The sequence below is a fragment of the Vidua chalybeata genome, chromosome Z (assembly GCF_026979565.1).
Source record: "Vidua chalybeata isolate OUT-0048 chromosome Z, bVidCha1 merged haplotype, whole genome shotgun sequence".
NCBI classification, from domain to species: Eukaryota; Metazoa; Chordata; class Aves; order Passeriformes; family Viduidae; genus Vidua; species Vidua chalybeata.
This window is the reverse complement of record NC_071570.1, coordinates 71,271,878-71,292,617: the sequence shown is the minus strand read 5'-3', so window position 1 is coordinate 71,292,617 and position 20,740 is coordinate 71,271,878. Positions and strand designations below refer to the sequence as shown.

At 39.9% G+C, this 20,740-nt stretch overlaps 1 protein-coding gene across 1 annotated transcript; it reads right to left on the bottom strand.

The window, feature by feature from the left end:
• Positions 1–1,906: 1,906 nt before the first annotated feature.
• Positions 1,907–15,070, bottom strand: SLC25A46 (solute carrier family 25 member 46). The gene is made up of 8 exons (XM_053931896.1): positions 14,716–15,070; positions 12,853–12,895; positions 11,535–11,592; positions 10,961–11,038; positions 10,170–10,270; positions 7,529–7,585; positions 7,041–7,098; positions 1,907–3,996 (listed from the first exon to the last, which is right to left on the bottom strand). Exons 1-8 carry the CDS (start codon positions 14,966–14,968, stop codon positions 3,418–3,420), a joined length of 1,227 nt encoding a protein of 408 aa, XP_053787871.1. The 5' UTR covers positions 14,969–15,070; the 3' UTR covers positions 1,907–3,417.
• Positions 15,071–20,740: the final 5,670 nt, after the last annotated feature.

Sequence of the window (20,740 nt, the reverse complement as noted above, 5' to 3'; positions counted from 1 at the left end):
GTCCAAAGGAGGCCAGGAAGATGGCAAAGGCCTTGAGGAGAAGCCTTGTGAGGAGTGGCTGAGGGCACTTGGTCTGTTCAGCCTGGAGAAGAGACTGATGAGACCCCAGTGGAGTCTGCAACTTCTTTGTGAGGAGAGAAAGGGGGCAGACACCTAACCTTGTGTCTGGTTACCACTGACAGAAAACAAGGAAATGGCCTGAAGCTGTGTTGGGGAAGTTTCAGGTTGAGTATTAGGAAAAGGTTCTGCCTCCCAAGGGTGTTTGGGCACTGGAACAGACTCCCCAAGGAAATGGTCTCAGCACCTGAGTTCAAGAAGTGTTTGGACAATGCTCTCAGGCACATAGTGGGATTCTTGGGGTGCCATGAACTGAACTTTGATGATCCTTACGGGACCCTTTCAGTTCAGGATATTGTATGATTCTACTTTGTGTTTGTAGCTGCAGGCGTATATCCAGCTGAATGACCATGTGAGATGAATACCTTCCACATACTTGCTCGGAACTTTCTGCTAAATCCAGAGGAGCTAAGAAAAACATGCAATTTTGAGTCTTACAAATTCTGCATAGACCTGTAAAACTGGACATTTCACATTATTACAGACAGTACCTAGAGGCAGATCAAATCATGTGTGCCTCAGAGTAGATCTGCTAAAAGGAATGAACACAGCTGGAACAATTCTGGAGAATTCAGTACTGGCACCAATACCGATCTAAAAGCTCCATTGTAACACAATTAAAAGCCAAGTGTGATCTGTATGCTGTCCATGAAAGAACACAGGCAGATATTTGCCTGCTTCCAGGAGGCCTCACAGTTCAAAGCTTTTCCTTTGAAAAGGAAAAAGGCTTTCCTTGTAAGAGACAAGGATAAGAAGCCAAATAATGCTTCACTGGGGGAAAACATCAGTCTTTCTTCAGGAACACTGACCTTCTTGAAATAATCTCTCTTTTTAAAGATATTTAAAAAAAAGTAGTAAGAAAAACAAGATACAAAAAATTGTTTGCATCAGGCACAAGAATTAGAGTAAGAATTCTTATTCTTATGCATAAGAATTTTTTGCATTTCACCACAACCTATTTTCTACAGACAATTCAGTATTTTGTAGTTTTCAAGGGTATCTCTTGCTGAAACCACCTACTGATCATTTGTGTGAACTAAAAATTGAGTACTTCAGATTTAAAATCCAAGTGAAAACCAGAAACACGTATGATTTAAAAGGTTAAAATTACTTTTTTCAGCCCATATTCATTTAAATTTTTGCCTGGGCAAAATGTATTAAGTATTTTGGAAGACAAAAAAAAGTATACATTAAAAATCTAAACATGTTAATTCTAACTACTGGAAAGAGGACCAAAAAATTGTAGTCCTAAGGTTTTTTTCCACCACAGAACAGCTGCTCTACACTGACAGCATTCTTTCTCACCCTGTTTACAGATCTGAGAACCTAGACTACAACTGTAAAACTGTCAGCAATGAAAACAAGTCTTTGACACAATAAAATATTACAGCAGTCTCTAGTGCCACTCTTGAGAGTGGCATCTTCTCTCTTGAAGGATATATAAAGGCAAGTCCTCCATTTCACAAGGGAAAAAACCCTAGAATTTTATTCCTAGAAAAACAGGACTGGTCAATTTTACAAATACATCTGGAGTGCTGGACTGCAAGATACACTTAGTTATTGCTTCAAGGCAATTGTGATAAAATTGTTGGCTACAGCTGAATTTAATACATTTGAAAAGTCCAGTTTCATGTATTAAAAACTTGACTGGACAAGGGCGTGAACAAGTACTTGCTTAGAGCAGGAATTCGGACTGCATGACTTGCTGAGGTTTTTTCCAGACTGGATGATTCTCTGGCATAGCCATCTTAATACTCACAGAGATTTTTCAAGAAACCAACCCAGGAACTGAGTATGTTACCCAAGCTCTTACACGTAGTTTAATTCATCACATTCTTGCACTTATGTAAGTTGAGGAATTTGAAAATGCCACTCTGGAATCTATACAGTAAAACATAACACACAAAACAGGATTCCTTTACATGCCTCTTTGGTGAATTATTTTATAATACTTACAGTGAATTCTCATTTTATTTCATACACTATACACTAAAATTGCAATCAACAGTACTTCAAAAGAAACCAGTTTCCAAGTTTACCATAATTTCTATTTCAACACTTAGGCATTTAAAATACATGGAAGTTAGATTATTAATGAAGTAGACCTGATATGAAGTCAGAACTTACAAAGAGAAACATCTTTGCATTATTTTACCATGACTACTTTCCATAAGTGGTAACTACAAAATGATTAATGATTAAAACACAGATCAGTTTACAGCATTCACAAAAACAGACTTGCCACATGAATGTGAAAAAAGCAGCAGCCTCTCATAATTTAAAAGTGACTTTCCACATGCTTGTTTTATTTGCAAAAACCATCTCCCAACCTCCATATTTACTGATGAAACGAAGGATTAGATTACTTAGAATGATTAAAAATAATTTTCAGGCTGAGTCTGAAAGGGGAGAGGGCAAAAAATATGTATTTCAGTGGTTCCCTCACACATAAACAGACTTAGCTCTGCTCCACAAAATATTTAAACTAGCAGAGATTTTAAATTACAGACATCAGTGCTAAATAGTTAAGGAGACAATTTTATACACACCCCTCCAATATAACAAAATAAAAACTCTACGAACAGCCAATTGTTTTCTATTTTGCTTTATTCACACACTTAGTTATTGTAAGCCTTGCAAACAAACTGCAAGACAGCCAAATTTGCCTTCTGTGCAGCTTTACCCCACATCCATTTTTCATTGTTATTACACAAAGCAGGAGATTCCTATTTGTCATCTTCTGCCACACTGCAGCAAAATAAGTCTTCTATATACCTGTAAATGATAACATTTAAGCCTACTTAAGTCACTTTTACAGTTTCTATTGTACTCACAGTTCCATTAACAGTGAAGTTGGAAACATTTTTAAAAGACCAGCAAAGCCATCAGTCTCCTAACTGCAAGTTCTTATAACTTAAGAAAATAAATTCCTTTCAACTGGCTAACAGTCCATATTAAATATCAGATGTGATGCTTATAAAACAGATACTTAACAATTCATATCCATTCCTTATGTCAGTGAACTGGTAAGAGGAAAAGTAAATCCTCAATGCAATCACATTTGAAATCTGATCCCCTTGTATGACTGCATATGACATAATCAATTTGTGTCTGTAATTTTTAAACAGTCCTTTTTTAATTACACTTTGGAAACCATATCCCCATTTTTAATACAAGTTGTTCTACAGTGTAAGGAGAATCCACAGAGTGGATTCCCCAAAGTTCATTTTCTAAGTTGTTTAAACAATATAGGTTAGCAAGTCAATCATGTCCAATATGCTAGATCCAGACCTGGACAGATTAAGAAACATTTTGAAGCAGTGTTGAGTAAATAATTTTGGTAAGCTGTAAAACTGCCACATGCAAGGTATACTGTACTATAACAGCTCCAAATCCTTTATAAAAACCTTGCATTCCTTCTTCCCGTTTTATAGTATTTATGCAGTCTTTCATTCCCTCATACTGAGTATTGATTGGAAGCACTTCATAGCCAAGGTCTGTATTGTCAATTATTGTGCGTGTCCCTTGAATATGAAGGCGGTGCAAAACTGTTTCCAGTGGGTAAAGCATGACATCAGCACAAAGGCTAGCAGCAAAGCTAGCAATAAGTTCTGGAAAATACGCATCCAGCATGCTCTGCACAGAAGTGGAGCTCTCAGTTGGAAGGTTGTGGGAATTATCCCTTTTCAAAACAAACAAGACAAGCTTCTGGACGATGGAACGGATGATGTAGTGAAGAACTCCGTGTAGAGCAGTGGGAAAAGTCAGGACCATCAGAGGAAGGAGACGCTTGCTGTGGGGTACTCCCAAGCCTACAACTCTGCCAATTCCTTCTTTCACACAGTCCAGGATACCAGGATTGTCTCGAATGATTTCACTCTACAAGTACAAAGAAGGAGTTACAACTCATACTGAGCACTTCAAAATCATCCTGACATCCACTCTGACACTTCATCACTGCTGAACTTTTTAACAGAGTTAAACAGTTGCATGCTACAATATCTCTACAGCTGTACAAATAAAAGTCCCTTGTTATAACACTCTTCACAGCACACAATTAAGCTTCTTTTTAAAGAATGAACCCATCTTAAAGAGGTGAAGGTTTTTAATGTATATTGCAGTTGTCTGTGTTTCTACCAAAGAAATGCAACTTTCAGCCTACTGCTGAAAGTATCAGAATGCAAAACAGTCACGAACTTACAATGTCTTCATCTGGAGAAAAATGCCAGGAAGTACTTATTTAATTCAAAATTCCTTTACTTTAAAGACTATGACCATAACCTTTGACCTTGAATCTATATAGTAATGACTTCCATAAGTAGTGTTGAAAGGTCATTTTTGACATGAATTTAATGAATGTTATCATGGCATTATATGCATTTAAAGTAGTATTCTTTACCCATGCTGTCTCTTAGTGAAGAGATAATTATTCTATTCATGTGCTGAAAATAAAAATCCTGTAATAATTATTTATTCTGTTACAATCCACCTGTGGGTGTAGGATTAAGCTAAAAACATTATTTTCCCTATGAATGGTTATACTCCAGTGTTTTATCATGTGGTTTACATCCAAAATTCAAGATTTTGGTGTTCTCCTAAATGTCCAAGTCTCTGAGTCCATGTGGTCTATGTTCTGACTTCACACCAGAATAAACCACCAGAATATTCCTCAGTATTTTGAGGAAATATTAAACAACCTGCAGAGCCTTCATGGTCTTTTCTGTGTGAGAGAGAAACTTTAAATGCCTGAGAACATAATGTTGTTGCTGACTTTAAGTACAAGTTAAGCAGGACAACCCCTACTGACTTCTGCTCCACATCACTACAGTCACTACACTTCAGAACCACTCCTGCTTTGGCCTAACACGCCACCATGAGGTTTGAGATGCTAATGACAAAAGAACAAATGCAACGGCAACACATTCCCACCACTTACAGCTGTTTTGATGACATGAATTTACTTGGGTAAGTGTCAAACAGATACTGTTGAGCAGCATGGTTTATCAGAAATAAGAGAGTCAAAGTCAATATAAATTGGCTAGTAGGAAATCCAACAATCTTCAACTTTTTTGGTCCGTCATTGGTCAGTGTCTTCTGGCAGCACAGGAATATAAACCTGTGCAAACCTTGCAAGCCAAATTGCTCCCCTGCACTGATTAGTACAGTATAAAAATCTTCACAAATGTTATCATTACCTCTGCTGTGTTTCTAATAACCTTATGATGATGTCTCCAGGAACTCAAGAACATATTTCATACATCATATACACACACACAGACAGACACACACTTATTCATTAAAATACTTGCACACAGCTGAAGTTACTAATCTTAAAATCCTCAGATCTCAGTGGAATTTTCATAACCAATCCATTACAGATAAGATCACCTACCTAAAAGGCCGAGAGAGATGCTTTTTTGGGTTTTTTTTACTGTTTTCCTATTAAGTTGCTTTCTAGCAAACAAGCTTTATACTTATTTTGCAAACAGAAGACAGGTTCTAAATCATGTTCTCTTTTATTGGTAAAAAATTTACCCATGTCCAACAACATGGGTAAACATCCTTTCAGACAAAAAAATACAAGCAGTAAGATATAACATTCTACTCTGTGGCCTGCTATGAACTCCAGAAAAATTAACAGTGTTCCACCACTGTTTCTAGTTCCAAAATTATGGCATGCTCAGGCTAGGGCCATTCCCCAGCAATTAAGTTCCAGCCAGGTTCCCATTATGACACCAGCTAAGTCTCCCAAATATTCCCCAAACCAGAGATCCCATAAGGAAAGAAGGTTTCTAAAATATAGAGTATCTTCAGAGGAATTGAGTTTGTTGTTGGGAGTCTTTCTATAACTCTCCCTGCACAGATGCTGAATTTCACTTGTCCCCTGTTAATCCATAATGCAGCCAGTTCAGACAGAACAGCTCTCCTAGCACGTTCTGGCTCATTTCAGCTTGGATTGTCTGCCCACAGTAGAATCCTGCCCCTTACAGAGTCCATGCCTCTGAAGTACATGCTGAAACTAAGAAACTGCAGAAGACAGCCTTCTCCTCAGAAAAAGCACCATTTTGGAGACAGACCCCAGCAAACCAGTCTTGACAGTACCTACAACTTGCCTATGCTATGAATGAAAATTATTATTTTGATGACTCAGTGACACGAGAGTGACTATCCTGCACCCTCCATATGAGAGCTCACTCTACAGAAAGAGATCCATTAGCTGCACAAAGACTCTGTCATGTCATCTAAGAGCAAGTCATTAGACAGAGAGGGCTGATAGAATTACCCTGGACCATTTCTGCATAGCTAAGCCTTGCCTTTCTCCAGAAAGAGATGCAACACCTCACTGACAGGCCATCTGCAACACAGTGCTATGGGCTACTCTGCACAGTTACAGAACAAGCTAAGATGTATTCTAAGTGACAGGTCCAGATTTTAAGGAAGAACTAGATGAAGATTAAAAGTAAAAAGCTGATTGAATGAAAACAATCCTGAGAGGGTAGAGTTGAGTATTTCATTTAAAATCTCCACTGAATTACTGGAAAAAAACTTTACAGTTGCTGTAGGGGACAGATGTCACTGTAACAACATGCCTAGGAAGGCAAAGTTTAAAAATCTTACATGAGAAAAACTTCTTTATGTTTTATCTGCTGGAACACATAGATATAGCATGCCCCCATTTCATATACAATATATTCCAACTATCTACATTAAATGTCCTTTCTAGATTTAGATTCTAGAATTAGAGTTAAGATAGTACACTAATATACCCTTCATTTCACCCATTTCAGGTAGGTTACACAGCCTCAAGCAACAAATGCAACTACTGCGACATAAACCTGAATTCAAAGATTCACCTCTCCACATACTCTAATCTATAAAGAGTAACAGTTTCTTTTTCAATGTTCCAAATACATGTAAGTTACCTGTACAGTTTCAATCAGGCTTGCAGAATAAAAAGGCATTGCTATCACATGTGTTAACCTGTAGAAATTAACAATGTAAGAATTAACATAATGACAATACTAATTTCGGCCAAACAAGCACCTGTAAGTTGACAAAGCTATCTAGCAAATTATCCCTGAGAGAAAATTAACAAAGCATAACTCAATTACTAAAATGTACGTCAACAAGTCGAGATAAGCTTCAGTCAAGTTTAGTTAAATTCTATTTCCACGTGACCAGACTAATTAAGGTCTAATCTTTTAATTTAGTTGAGTTCCATAGACACAGAGATCTAGTATGAGAAAACCTGTGAAACTAGTGTATGTAATCAAGATTGTTCGAAAAAATCACCATTTGAAAAGTACTGTTAGCATCTTGTCGAGAAAATGTAGCAGCAGACTAAACTTATGTCCATTTGATAGTTTTATTATGTTTAGATAATAAGACATAAGACACATGCTACACTTACCCTTTGAGCAAAAGGTGTCCACCAATCTGCTTGAGGTTCCATTTATGTGAAAGCTCTCTAAAAAGAGAAGTATTTACCATAATATGAATAACGTATCCACACGTAATTCTCAAGCAATTCTTCCATGAGTGTCAACAGCCAGTTTTCATATTACTGTTCTCCTATTTAGGTTCAAGTATTTCCCATATTGTAAAGACACAGCAAAACATTTAGTAAATCGTGCTTAACTTCTAGTAGATTTTCGAGCCTGTCAGATGTTCTATCAAAAAAGGCTTCAGTTATTAATTAATAAAATGTTTGCAGCTCTCACAGCAACCGACTTTCATCAGTTCAGCCTTATGTACAAGTGCTTAAAGCAATTTTCAGGGAACACTGGAGTACTTTAAAATCTTCATACTTTTCCTTTATCAAGAAATCATTTTTATTTCATTTTGGTTTGGTTGTGCTCTTCTGTTCTTTATGTTGTATCTACCCTGTTGTTGTTTCTTTCCAGAAAATATAAATCATATTCTGGCACAGTTAGATAAGAACAAATCAAGTACAAGAGGTCAGGCTAGAAGTTGCACAGTAATTCCATACAGACGTAACTGAAGCTTTTTGTCCTATGACCAGTCCTTAGCATATTCTGATAAAAAAGAAGAAAACCCCTGTGTTTAATATAAAGGTGATATTAAAAAATATTTCCTTGAAGTAGTCTTTTTAGTTACACACTTCAAAATACAAACAGCAAATGTTTGCAATCCACTCGACAGAAACGTAATCCAACCTAGTTCAAGATACTATTCAAATACCACACGTACTGACAATGCATACGGTCAATACTCTTAATAACAATCTATAAAGTTTTCAGCTTCAAGTGTTGTCCAGGAATCACAATCAGACACTGCTTGTAGTTAAAATAACTCTAATCCAAAACAGGCAAGATTTTACTCTTTCTGAAGAATTGTGTGCTGTTACTAGCTATCACATTTTAAATACATAGGTCAATCACTGAACAGGAACAGAAGATCATTTTTACCATTATATATTTCAGACACTTGATCACATCCACTTACCTGTAATGCTTAAATGATATGGAAAATTAAACCAGCCAAACTAATGTGTGAAAGCCTAATCTGTCAATCCACAAGGCATAACTGTCCCTGCAGTGCAAGAACAATTATGTAACAAGTTTATCTAGTACAAAATGTTCACAACTCATTTCTGGGCTTCTCTCCTAAACAGGGGTATTCTTTCATGTAACTATAACATAGAATTAGAATTGACATTTTACTTCTGTGTGTTCTTTGGAGCCTGATAATGCAGTTAAATAACCTTTTAAATCAGACTTGCTGGCCCTGCTGCTGCAAGCACTAACCTTCTCCTCCCTGTGACCACCCAAACATGCAAGCCACCAATAAAAAGGAAGAGAGACCATTGAGTAGAAAACTGCTGTGGGGTGGTGCATGTATGAGAAAACCATTTTAGCCAGATCACATTCACAGTCCAGTTAATTTCCTGACTGTTCAGGAAACACATTGTGTTTCCACAAAGATGGCAGTACCACAGAGGAAGAAAAGCTGGTTCCAGCAGAAAGGCTGGATTCTTTTGGCAGCAGCACCAACTTACTTTCCAAACTGCTGAACTGGCCCACAAGTAGAAAAACATTGTTCACATTTGTGAGAATTCGTAACTATGAAGATATAAACACTATATCACATCTCATGAACTTAAGCATACCCTAGAGCTGTATCTAAAACACACTTGGAGGAAAGCACATGCCTGGAAATTTCAATTACCTATGAAACAGAGCTGACAAAATCCTTAAATACACACTCTATACAATTTAAATATGAAATAATTTTGTTAATACTTTTGAACTTGCAAATAAATGCCTACTTTTATTAATATGGATACATGCATCATAACAGTATTTGATTCATCCTAACCATATTTTTTCTTTTTAAACCTAGGGTAGTTTCCATGTCCCTGAATATTTTTAGTAAAAAAATTACTAAACTTCTGTAGCAGAAGGTTGACACAGTGATGTAGAATGATATCTCTTTAAATGAAGTCAGTTATTTTTAGTGGTAACATCTTTTTTATGAGAGTACTGAACAAGGTACATACAGTTGTTGCTCAAGGAAGGCAGAAGATAAAACTGCAAGTTACATGGATGCCCATTTACCATGTCTTCTCATTTACTAATGCAGGTCATTCTGTACTCCCTCCTACCAAGGACAGTTCAAATATTCAGCAAAATGTCAGTGCTACTCATTAGCTGTGCAAGTTTTCTGTATTTAGATTAATAAGACCAGGAATTTTTACCTTAAATATGGTATTTGCAATAAAAACCTAAATAAAAGAAGAAAATTATTGGGATTTTTTTGTTACAGAGTTGAATACCAAAGACCAATTTGCCACAGCATTTTTATGCCAGACAAGTAAGCAGACACAAACAAATGAAGTTCCCAGACGAAGTCCCTCAGATTTATGGATTATGATTGTCTTTTCCAAGAGAACCACACTGTGTTTGGAAACACCTATTTAATGTCTGGTTGTTCTCATGAAGTAGTATTTTTCAAAAAGCCTTACTAACACTTTGAAAATAAATCAACAACTTATTAATTTGTTAGAAGTGGTAAAAAAAAACATGCAATACCTTGGCAAAGGTGTAAATTCACTGATGATGCCTTCAGTTCCCAGGGTTATGCCCTGAACAATGAAAGTGCTGCCCATTCCTTTCCAGAGAGCTCTTGGACCCTGCGTGTTGAAATATACAACATAAAACTCAAAAATATTTTCAATTTATTATTAAAAAATTTCAGTAAATTCATACCACACAGGTCTACAATTCTACTGTTCAACTTTGTCATTAAACTCAAGTAACAACTCATTTTTTACTCTATGAAGAAGTTTTTGGTTTTCAATAATTTCAAAGATCTGTCAATAATTCTGGAGGCTCCCAAACTGTTAATACTCTCTATTATAAACTTAACACCACTTTTTATGGACAAAATGAGCTTGAGATGTCAAAAGTACATCCATAAGATATTCAGAATTAAGAATTTCTTCCTGCCTTATGCTCTGAGTTTAAGGATTGGCATTCCCCTGCAGAATTGGAAATGTATTCAGTACTACGTTTGGAAGGAGTCACTTCAACAAAAAAATTATCCACATAATGATTAATGATCTTTTAGCAACCTAACGAAAAAACAAAATGCAGGGACTTTTTGTTTTCTAACAACACAAATCTTTCCCCACTAAGTACTCTACTTCTGAAAAAAATAGTAACTTGATCTTCTTGACACATTTCTGTAACCATAAAAATAACAAACCCTCATAACAGCCATGCTTTCCAACACCACCTACATGAACACTTAGAGATTACAATGCACATACATGCTGTAGGAACTCTCAGTGCTCAGATACAGCCTGGCACCAAGTACTAACCTGTGTCTTATTGATGCAGTACATGATATTGACAATAGAAAATGGTGTGAGATGATAATTCCGTGCATGATAGTTAACCTGTTAAAAATATAAATAATGGCAGTCTTAGAAATACACTTGCAGATGCTACAACTCTGAAGGATAAAGGCATTTCAGATGTAAGAATTTTATCTCTGTAAAGATGAGCTAAAAATATGAGTAAGTTCTCACCGAAATCTAGGGAAAAGGGCAGCCCTTTTAACTATTCATATGCTGAAAGTTTAAACAATAAACCATACATAAATCAGAACCTATGAAACAAAGCATCCTGCTTGTAAATGGGGATCTGAAAGTTGCTCTGCAGACCCCAAAACACTTGCTGTAGTTTGCTTTCCACTGCCCAAAGAAAAAATGAGCAAGATTTTTCCAAATAAGCTAAACTGCAGAATAGAAAACATGCATTCTACAAGTAAAAACTTGTTAATGTACCAGAGGCCTCCTAAAAATTGCAAAGCTTCCTATAATATGTACTTTAATACAGAGATATGACAGTACACAAGAGCTTTGACTGGAATAGGTAATATAAAAGACGTACCTGACATTGACGACGTAGAACAATGCAAGGATGTGCCAACACATTTTCTGTAAATAGGCTTTAAAGGAAAATTGTATTTAATGCACAAGAAGCCACTAAAAATTCCTTAGAAAAGACTTGTTAATTGTCTCTAACAGCAGCAGGTCAGTATTTGGAAAAGCAATATATTTTCTGGTGAACTAATAGGGCATGTTTTTGATGGTTACCCAACAGCCTACCAAGGAACAAGTTACATAAAATCTGAAAATCTGAAAAAGCCCCATATATGTGTAGTATGCACATATTTTTATAAGCAAAAAAACATACAAAACTTCTTAATCTCACCCTCCTCAGAGTACCACAGTGCAAAACAAACCACACCTACAAGAGGTTTAGTTCCCAGTTTTATGTTAATTAATTTACTGTTAACACAGTAAATACTGTACTATTAATCAAGACTCTCCTTAGGAGAGCCAGAGAAGGACTGGTACTAGTAGCTGACCACCTTTTCACTGAAAACACTACTGACCCAAACCAACTCTCCAACCACTAGCAGAAGTCATATTTCAATCAAAACTTCACAGGAAAGTTCTCACTTCCAAAGCACAATTCCCGGTTGCAGCCATTCAGATAAAATATTAATTTCATCTCAAAGTACCAGAGTGATCAGAGTACTTACCTGTACATTGTTCAAACCTGGGACATGGATTAGAAAAGTAGAACATCCAGGATTTTTACAAACACCCCAAGCTACAGAATCAGCTGTGGCAGATTTCTGAACTCCCAATAAACAAGTGGCACAGAAAAATACTGCAGTTTTGTAACTATTGAGCTAATTTGTAGTTTGCTGCTACCAAAAGAGGTAAAACTTTCCCTGGGCATCAGCATCTTATAATTCATTCTTTTTTCAAAAATACTATCAATAATCAGAGTCACCATAATAAAGAATAAAATGGCTTTTAGACCACTTGGTTAGATGAACATTATGGTCTGAGGATACTTTGGTAATATACTTGAAGACTTTCACTTTCTTAGGAAACATTTGTATTGCCTAGAAATATTAATAAAAGTTGCAAATGTCAGAGAAGTTTTCTGGTGTTACTTTCAGATTACTTGGACAGGGTACACACATCCATATGAAAAACTGTTTCTTACATTCATGTAAGTATTTTTTGTCAACAGTTAAAGAAAACAGAAACCTAAATGGGAGTAGTAGGTCTCTAAACACATTTCAACTGCTTATGGCTGCTGGAATAAAAACACAATAGAGAAGTGTATGTGGGGTTTATAAGACAAATATGAGTTTTACAACCCCTTTGTCACTGAACACATCTCTTACCTTGCAAGGCCAATACCAAAGCCAGCAAATCTGTTCAACTGTTCTGAAAAACAAGAACAAAACCCGAAACAAAACCAGATGATACAGCACCGATAATTATAAAATAGAGAAAATGCCATGCACAGGATCTGAAAAACTAGTTTTATCCTGTACTTGCATCAAAAAATTACAATACAATATTTATGGCAGTTGAGCAACAGAAGATATTAAAAAAAAATTCCCCCAGGAATATTTGCACTTTGGACTGCATTTGAGTTTGTACATACTCTTATACATAAAATTATGCTTTTCTTACAGGGAATAAAAGAAGAGAGAAAATGAACAGTAGAACAGAGAGTATTTTACCAACTCAAACCAACTACTGAAAGATTTAGCATGCATGAGTTTACAGTAATTCTGAAACATAAATTTAGATAATTGAGGTGAAAATACTGTTAAAACAGTATAAAAAGGCAAAATTTTGGGTGAAGTTACACAAAAAGCCACAGATGAAGTAACAAACATCAACATAAAGCAAATTTTCAAGCCAGTTCTTTATCTCCTTATCAGTCCTTTGCAGAAATCTAAATTCTCCAAACTGGAGAATTACAAAAGTAATTAATTCAACTTTCTGTTGCCTGCAACCAGACAGACATTTGCAGATTTGGAACTATCAGAAGGGATTTTAAGACGAGCATCAGAACAGTAAAGGCATTTTAAAGTTAATGCTGAGCCCTACAATCTTCAGAGTGCAAGCAGTCTGAAGGCATGGATGAAGTCAGTAACTTCAGTGGGGCTCCACACAAATGTGGCAGCCCTCCTAAAAATGATAAGATACCACTGCAGCTGCTGGATTCAGTGATTACAGCAACTCCTTATCAGTGCTCCAAAGTGCAGAATGAACACACTTTCCAAATGCAGATGGGGGAAAAAATGTAGTGTCCAGCTATGCAAGGATACTTAACAGTGCTTCAACCAGTGCATGCATGGATGGAGTCCAGCTAAAGGCTATACTCTTTATAAGACCTGAATAAAGATACTGCGCTACAGGTCACAAAAGAGAGAACTGCCTAGTAATATAATTAGATTTCAGGTAAATTACTATTTCAGAGATCTTTTGATATTCAAGCATCTATAACCAGCTCCTTTTATTTAAAGAAAACGTACAGTACCCTAGATACAGCAAGTTTTCATCAATTCACTTCAATTTCATGAAGATCTAAATGACTTTATTTATGGAGGCTTATACTCAGTTTCCCAGCAAATACTGGAGAAGCCTTGTACTCAGTTGCTTCCTTAAATCCTACCAGTCCCACAGTTCCCTCGCTATTACGTGTGGAGGGGGAAAGTTTGCGTCCGCAGCTCATGTTTTGAACCCGACAGAAGCCACGCAGTCTGTAACACCATCACAATAATGCAGCACTCTAAAAGCCACAAGCACTTCCTGCCCTTAAAGAAGGCGGAGTATTTCTGCAGGAGATTGTTTACATGGGCAATGAGGAGCAAGCTGACTGCACACTGCTTAACGAGCAGCTGCGGGGCGCGTTCTGGCACGCTCAAATCGCACTTGCATGGAGCTGCACAGTGCTGGAGCGCAACAGGCAGCGACAGTGTTCAACAGAGCACTCCGTGTTCTTCTAAGGGACTTTTCTCCCCGGCGCTTCAGCACCGCCAGTACTAAGGAGGGCCGGGCGGCGCTCGGCCTGGCCGCGGCACAGCTCAGGGCCGCCGCCCGCCCGCCCTTGCCCGGCCCGGCTCGCGGAAGGTGGGAGCCGGGGGTCAGAGGACCGGGCAGCGGAAGGTGGGAGCCGGGGGTCAGAGGACCGGGCAGCGGCGAGAGGCGGAGGCCGCCCCCGGGCTAGCCCGGGCCGGGCCCTTCCTTACCGGCACCGGGGCCGCCCGCCCCGAGGTTGGCCTCCTCGTTGGGGCCGGCGCCGCCCAGAGGGGTCCCAGCCCCATACGGCGGCGTCTTCTCCCCCCAGTGCAGGTTGCGGCTGCCGGGGATATCGGGCGGAGTGGTCACCCAGGAGCCCAGCTCCGAGCCGCTGCTGAAGGGCCTGGAGCCGGGGCCCAGTTCGTCGCGGCCGACCCCACGATAGCCGAGGCCGTCGAAGCCGTCGGGGCGCCGCGGGTGCATGGCGGGGGTGGCTGAGGGAACCTGGTGGGGCCGAGGGAAGCGGGAGAGGAGCGGGAGGCGCCGCGCTCGGGCCGCACCGGCGGCAGCGGGACCCGGACGCGCCGCCCGCCCTAGCACTTCCGGTTGCGGTGAGGCCGCGCGCGTGACCGCCGAGGGGGCGGGGCCGGGGCGCCGGGCCAATGGCGGCGCTGCGCTTGCCCGGCCCGGGGCGGAGCGTCCGGCGCGGGGGGCGGGCGGGAGAGGGCGCCCCCTGGCGGAGCGGCGGGCGGAGGAACGTCCCGCCCGCCCGGGCGTGTGGGGAGTCCGTGTGCCGGCCCCGCTGCCGGTCTTGTCCCGGCGGGCCGCCCCCCGTGGGGAATCCGTGAGAAAGAACGAGAGAGATAAGGTGTCCGTGCGGACGTAAGACAGCGTGTTTTTTTTTCCGGGTAAAAACATCCTTCTTATCGACCCTGGAGATGAGCAAAACACGGCAAGCGCAGGGGTGAGACCAAGAAGTGGGTCATGGACTATGGAGAGGAGCACAGATCACCGAAGGTCCCCAAAGCCCTCTGACCCATTTCCGTAAATGGTCTGAAAGAACAGGCTGATTGCATAGATTGATAACTGATGATAACTGATGCATGATAACCGCTTGCATAGAAGGTGAGAAACACTTCAGGACAGGGAAGTCCTGAAAGTATCCCCCAATCCCGCAGGATATCCTGTTGGCTGGATGGATGTGGCTGGATCGATTCTGGCACCAGGACTGACATCCCTTCAGCTGGATCAATGCTGGAACCAGGAGCAGTGATCTCTTTTTCTCTCGTTCTCTTTCCTCTTCTTTAGCTCACCTCTTCCTTTCTGTCTTGCCTTTCACACTACTTCTTTATCTAAAACCCATTGCCATGTACTTATGTAGTAGGTCAGGGACTAAAATGCCAGTTTCCATGCTGAGTATGTAATTTATTAATAAAACTTTCTGGTTATTTGCAGACCCTCTTAACTTTTGTTGTTCCTTTCAATCATGAGCATTTATGAATCTTCCTTCCCCTTAGGAGTGGGAGGCCACACGCTGTGGGTTTAATGATCCCTTAGCTCAGAATCACAGAATCATTTAGGCTGAAAAAACCTCCAAGATCACCAAGTCCAAACTATGACCCTGTCAACCAGTCCATGGCACGTCCAGTCTTTCTTTAAACACTTCCAGGGACAGTGATTCCACCACTTCCCTGGGTGGCCCATTTCAATATCTGGTCACTCTTTCTGTGAAAAAAAAAATTCCTAATGTCCAGTCGAAACCTTTTCACTCACATTAAACCATTTCCTCTTGCTTTGTCATTTGTTGCATGGGAGAGGAGGCTGACCTTGCTACAATCTCCTTCCAGGCAGCTTGTCTTCTCTGAAGAAGCTCAACAAGGTCTCCCACAACTGGGTCTTAGTCTGACACACAGTTCTCATTTTGTACACTAGGTTAAGCCAGCATTAGTGTGTACAAGTCTAAGTATAGCATGAGTCATCCACAGCTTTGTGAGAGGAAATCTCATTAATGCATATGAATATCTCGAAGGCAGGTGCCAGAGGATGGTGCCAGACTCTTTGGTGCCCAGGGACAGGAAAAGGAGCAATGGCCATAAACTAAAACACAAGTTCAGCACATAAAGTTACAAGATAGCTGTAGTCTGGTTTGTTACACAGTTTTAGTCTTCCTAAAGTTGTGTAAATCATAAAATGGCCCTAGTCAGGATTGAAAGAAGTCTTTAAAGGTCATCTAGACCAACTGCCCTGCAATAAGCAGGGACATCTTCAATTTCCAGCAGGTGTTTAGGGCCCTTTGCAAACTGAATGAATGTTCCCAGAGATGTGGGTACAGCCTCTCTGGGCAACCTCTTCCTGTGTTTTAACAGTCTTACAATACTCTCAGTCCTTCAGCTGTGTCAACGGCTCTCTACTCAGCTTCATATCATCCCCAAATTTGCTGAGGGTGCACTCAATCCCACAATGTCCATGATATTGTTGAAGATACTAAACAGTACTGATAAGAAATTGAATATTAGTATTAAATAGAATTTCAGGTGTGGGATCCATGCCTACTACACAGTGTCCTCAGACCATTCCCCGGTGTTTGACTGTGCTCCCATAGCACAGAACCTATTCTCACATGATACAGTAGAAGTTTGGGCTTCCTTTTTTTTTTTTTTTTTTTTTTTTTTTTTTTTTTTTTTTTTTTAAAGAAAACACAAAGAAAACAATTCAGAGGTTTACTTTTGCAGTGAGAAGAAATTGGCAACAGCCTAAGTGTGCTGAGCAGCAATTACAATAGGACACAAAGCTTCTGTGCTAATGATCCCTTAAATTTAATTCCCATGTGACTTAATATAGAGACAGCCATGCAGTTTCTGTGCTTGGTCTTAGAAGCATGACCAGCCTCCAGGAGAGAAAACAGAATGAAGGTTGTAGATAAGAGAAACCAGTAAACCACAGTTCTTCAGAAAAAACAGGAGAAAGAGTGTTGTTCCAAAGAAACCACAGTCTTTTTCCGCAATGGAATATGACATGACTGTTGGAATAGCCAGATCTGCTGCTTTTTCTAAAACAATATTTATTGACTAATATTGGGTTGGACTCGATGATCTTTAAGGTCTCTTCCCACCTAGTCATTCTGTGAATTCTGTGAATTCTGTGAATATGTGTGAGAGGGAGAATTATTCAGTGTGAGGAAACTGTATTAAAATTAAAATCTACATTTTTCTTGGAAAATGATGCTCATAGCTACTGCTTTGTTAACCAGTTAACAAAGGAGTAGAGTGCAAAGCTGCTGACTCAGATTTGATTTACACCACATCTTTGAGATCTGCACAGTGGGTAGCTGCCTTCCTGTTCATGTAATGGAAGAGAGCAGCTGTGCTCCACAGCAGCCTGAGTCTTCCAGCAGCACAGCTTGAAAGACAATTGAATTGGGTCTACATATTGGGCCTGTGTGACTGCAGGAGTGGTTTCTGTGGGAAGACATCAAGAGCTGCCCCTCTGTCAGGCACAGTCAACTCCAGTTGGTTTCCAGCCAGACCTGCCATGGCCAAAGCTGAGCCCATCCATGATTTTGATAGCAGGAGAGGGTAAGAGAAAGGTGGTTTTTCCAGTACCCTGATCTATTTTAAACTGCCAGTAAATTAATCTTCTCCAAGTGGGTGTCAGGTTTGAATGTTAATTTGACATTTGCTTAGATGGGACACACAGTAGTGCTTATGTCATTTGGGATCTTCACCCCATGCTCATGTTTTGCTCCCCATAGTGATTCAGGATGAGAACACACATGCTTTACACCAGCAGGAGGCTCAACCACAGCCAAGGAGAACAACAAACTCCCAGCTTTTTCCTGGGTCTCTTGGGCCTGACATTCATAGCAGCCTTTGTCACATCTCAGTGGTGGATGTCCAAACAGCTCTTTCCCTTCAGCTGCTCATCTGTTGAGTGATGAGAAGAAAATCTTTGCTCTCAGAAGAAAATCTTTGGTTTGCCTCACAGTTTTATTAGTCACATAAATAGACCCTCAAGCAAAAGTCACCCCAAAGGGATCAGCAAAAGGGATCCTGGGGTTTTAACACCTGCTGACAGTCTGGACTTGAAAATGTAACCTTTTCCTGCTGTACATCTCTGCAACTCCCTCAATTGCTCAAACAGGAAGCTGGAAGGTGCCACAGGCTCTTGGGTCTCTGCCTCACACTGACAACCAGCACCCATCGTCTGTACTTTGGCTGGCTTGTTCACCAAGGTGATCAAGAGTGATCTGGGCAAGGAGGAAGATACTGCAAATTGCCTTCATGGGAGAATTTTCAATTCTGAGCTGAAAGGAAACAAGCCTGGAAGTTAAATGGGTCTTTGCAGGATTATTTCTCCTCAGAGCTGAATCTTAAGGTGGGTGGCTGGATCATCCTTAGCTGATTGTGCAGTAACACCTCTACTTCAGTCTTCTTTTGTGTACAATGTGTAGAACACCTGGAATATTAGATATACCTCCAAACCATAAGAATGACACCAAATTGCAAAGCCCAGGTGCCATACAATACCATGTATAAATGCTCTTCTAATGGTTTTGACAGCAGAATACCAAATTCTGTTAAATGCTGCATATATGATTAATAAATACAAAACCATGAATAAACAAAGTTCAGAATCTGTTCCTCAGCTGAGGTGAAGAAACATATGGGAAATGGAATCAGAACTAAAGAAATGAAAAGATTCTTCTTGTTGTAGATTGTTACTGGAGTAAACCTACTTGATACAAATTGGTGTTATCCTGGGGGATTTGTCATGAGAAAAGTCCATTAAAGAACTCAAAGAACTTCTCTGTGATCAAGATTTGGATGTAATTAATTTTAATTCATCTACACTACAGAGATGTGCAATGCCATATGTGTACATGTGATATGCATCCCCTGCACTCCTCCTGGGGCCTCACTGTGATCTGAGAAATGCTCATTAGGCCTTGATCTTCACAAACGGTACCTGGGCTGAGCTTCTCCTGAGTTTATCAAAATCAGTCTGTTCCCAGGAACTAGTACTGTCTAATGAGCTCCTGATTTTTAATGAACAACTTTGGAAACTTATTTTTCTTGCCTGGAAAACAACTCAAGCAGAAAAACAATTTTGTTATCAAACTTTCAAAGAACATGCTAGCCCAAATTGCAGTCAGGATGAAAAATTATTATGATTGAAGCCCATTCTCTTGTGACTCTATAAACAATGGCCCAAAGTGAGACCCTTTGAGCTCTCCTGGACAGGAGAGACTGTGACCAGCACCTCACTCTGTGTGGGGCCTCGGAGAGCCAGAGAACTCTCAAGTTTGCTAAACGTGGAAGATCACTCAATGACAATGATGGAGCCTGGATTTACACCCCCGCTTCTCCAGACTCAGCCCTTTGCCTGTTGGGAAGATCCAAAGGCATCAGATGTGTGTCCTTCACCAAGTTGGAGGGGAATTTGTCACAGGTACTCTGTGGGTGTCTTATACAGACTCTTCAGGTATGTTTGCATGAGGGTGTGAATGTGCTATAGCATATATGCAAGGAATGCTGCTCTCCTAGATTCTTCAGTACTTCAGATTTGTAAGTTAGGCCCATGAGTTATAGTAAATTCTATATGAATCTTTAGATAAGTTGTTTAACTTAACCTAACAGTTAAGTGCTCTTAAGTGCTGTTAAAGCTATAGGCCTAAACTGTTGGTCAACTTTGGGGCGCAGTTTAGCAAAGGGGTGTACTCTGAAACTTGTAATGCAATGAGAGGGTCTTCCTTATTCCTGTTTGTCCTTAACCCTTTCCTATCCTTATCCCCAGCCTCCACAGAGTTAAGTTTTGAGTTGATTTTGAATTTCAGTTAACTGGTTTTAGGTTTTAATTTGCTCTTTTTCTGTGTGTTTTAACTAGAGCATTAGTAGTAAGTAGTAGAGGGAACCTTGTAAATTAACTACACCACACAACCTGCTTTTGCCTATGACTTTGCTGTGATTCTTTAAGTAACCTTGAAACAGTCATTTGCCACAGAACACTAAGAAAAATAAACGTGCGCATGTCAATCAATACCTTGTCACAGCATTAGGTTTCTGTTGCTGCCAACACAGGCTTAAGCTGTGCATTGGCTGAGCAGCAGCACCATCTTGTGACACAGGTATGAAACTTTCTGTAGGGTCACACACCTAGGTGTTCACCCTGCACTTGGCAAGTGCAGCTTCTGGCCTTTGCACTGGCCACTGATCCCGACCCAATCGCTCTCTTGAGCTACTTCAGCCTCACCCTGTT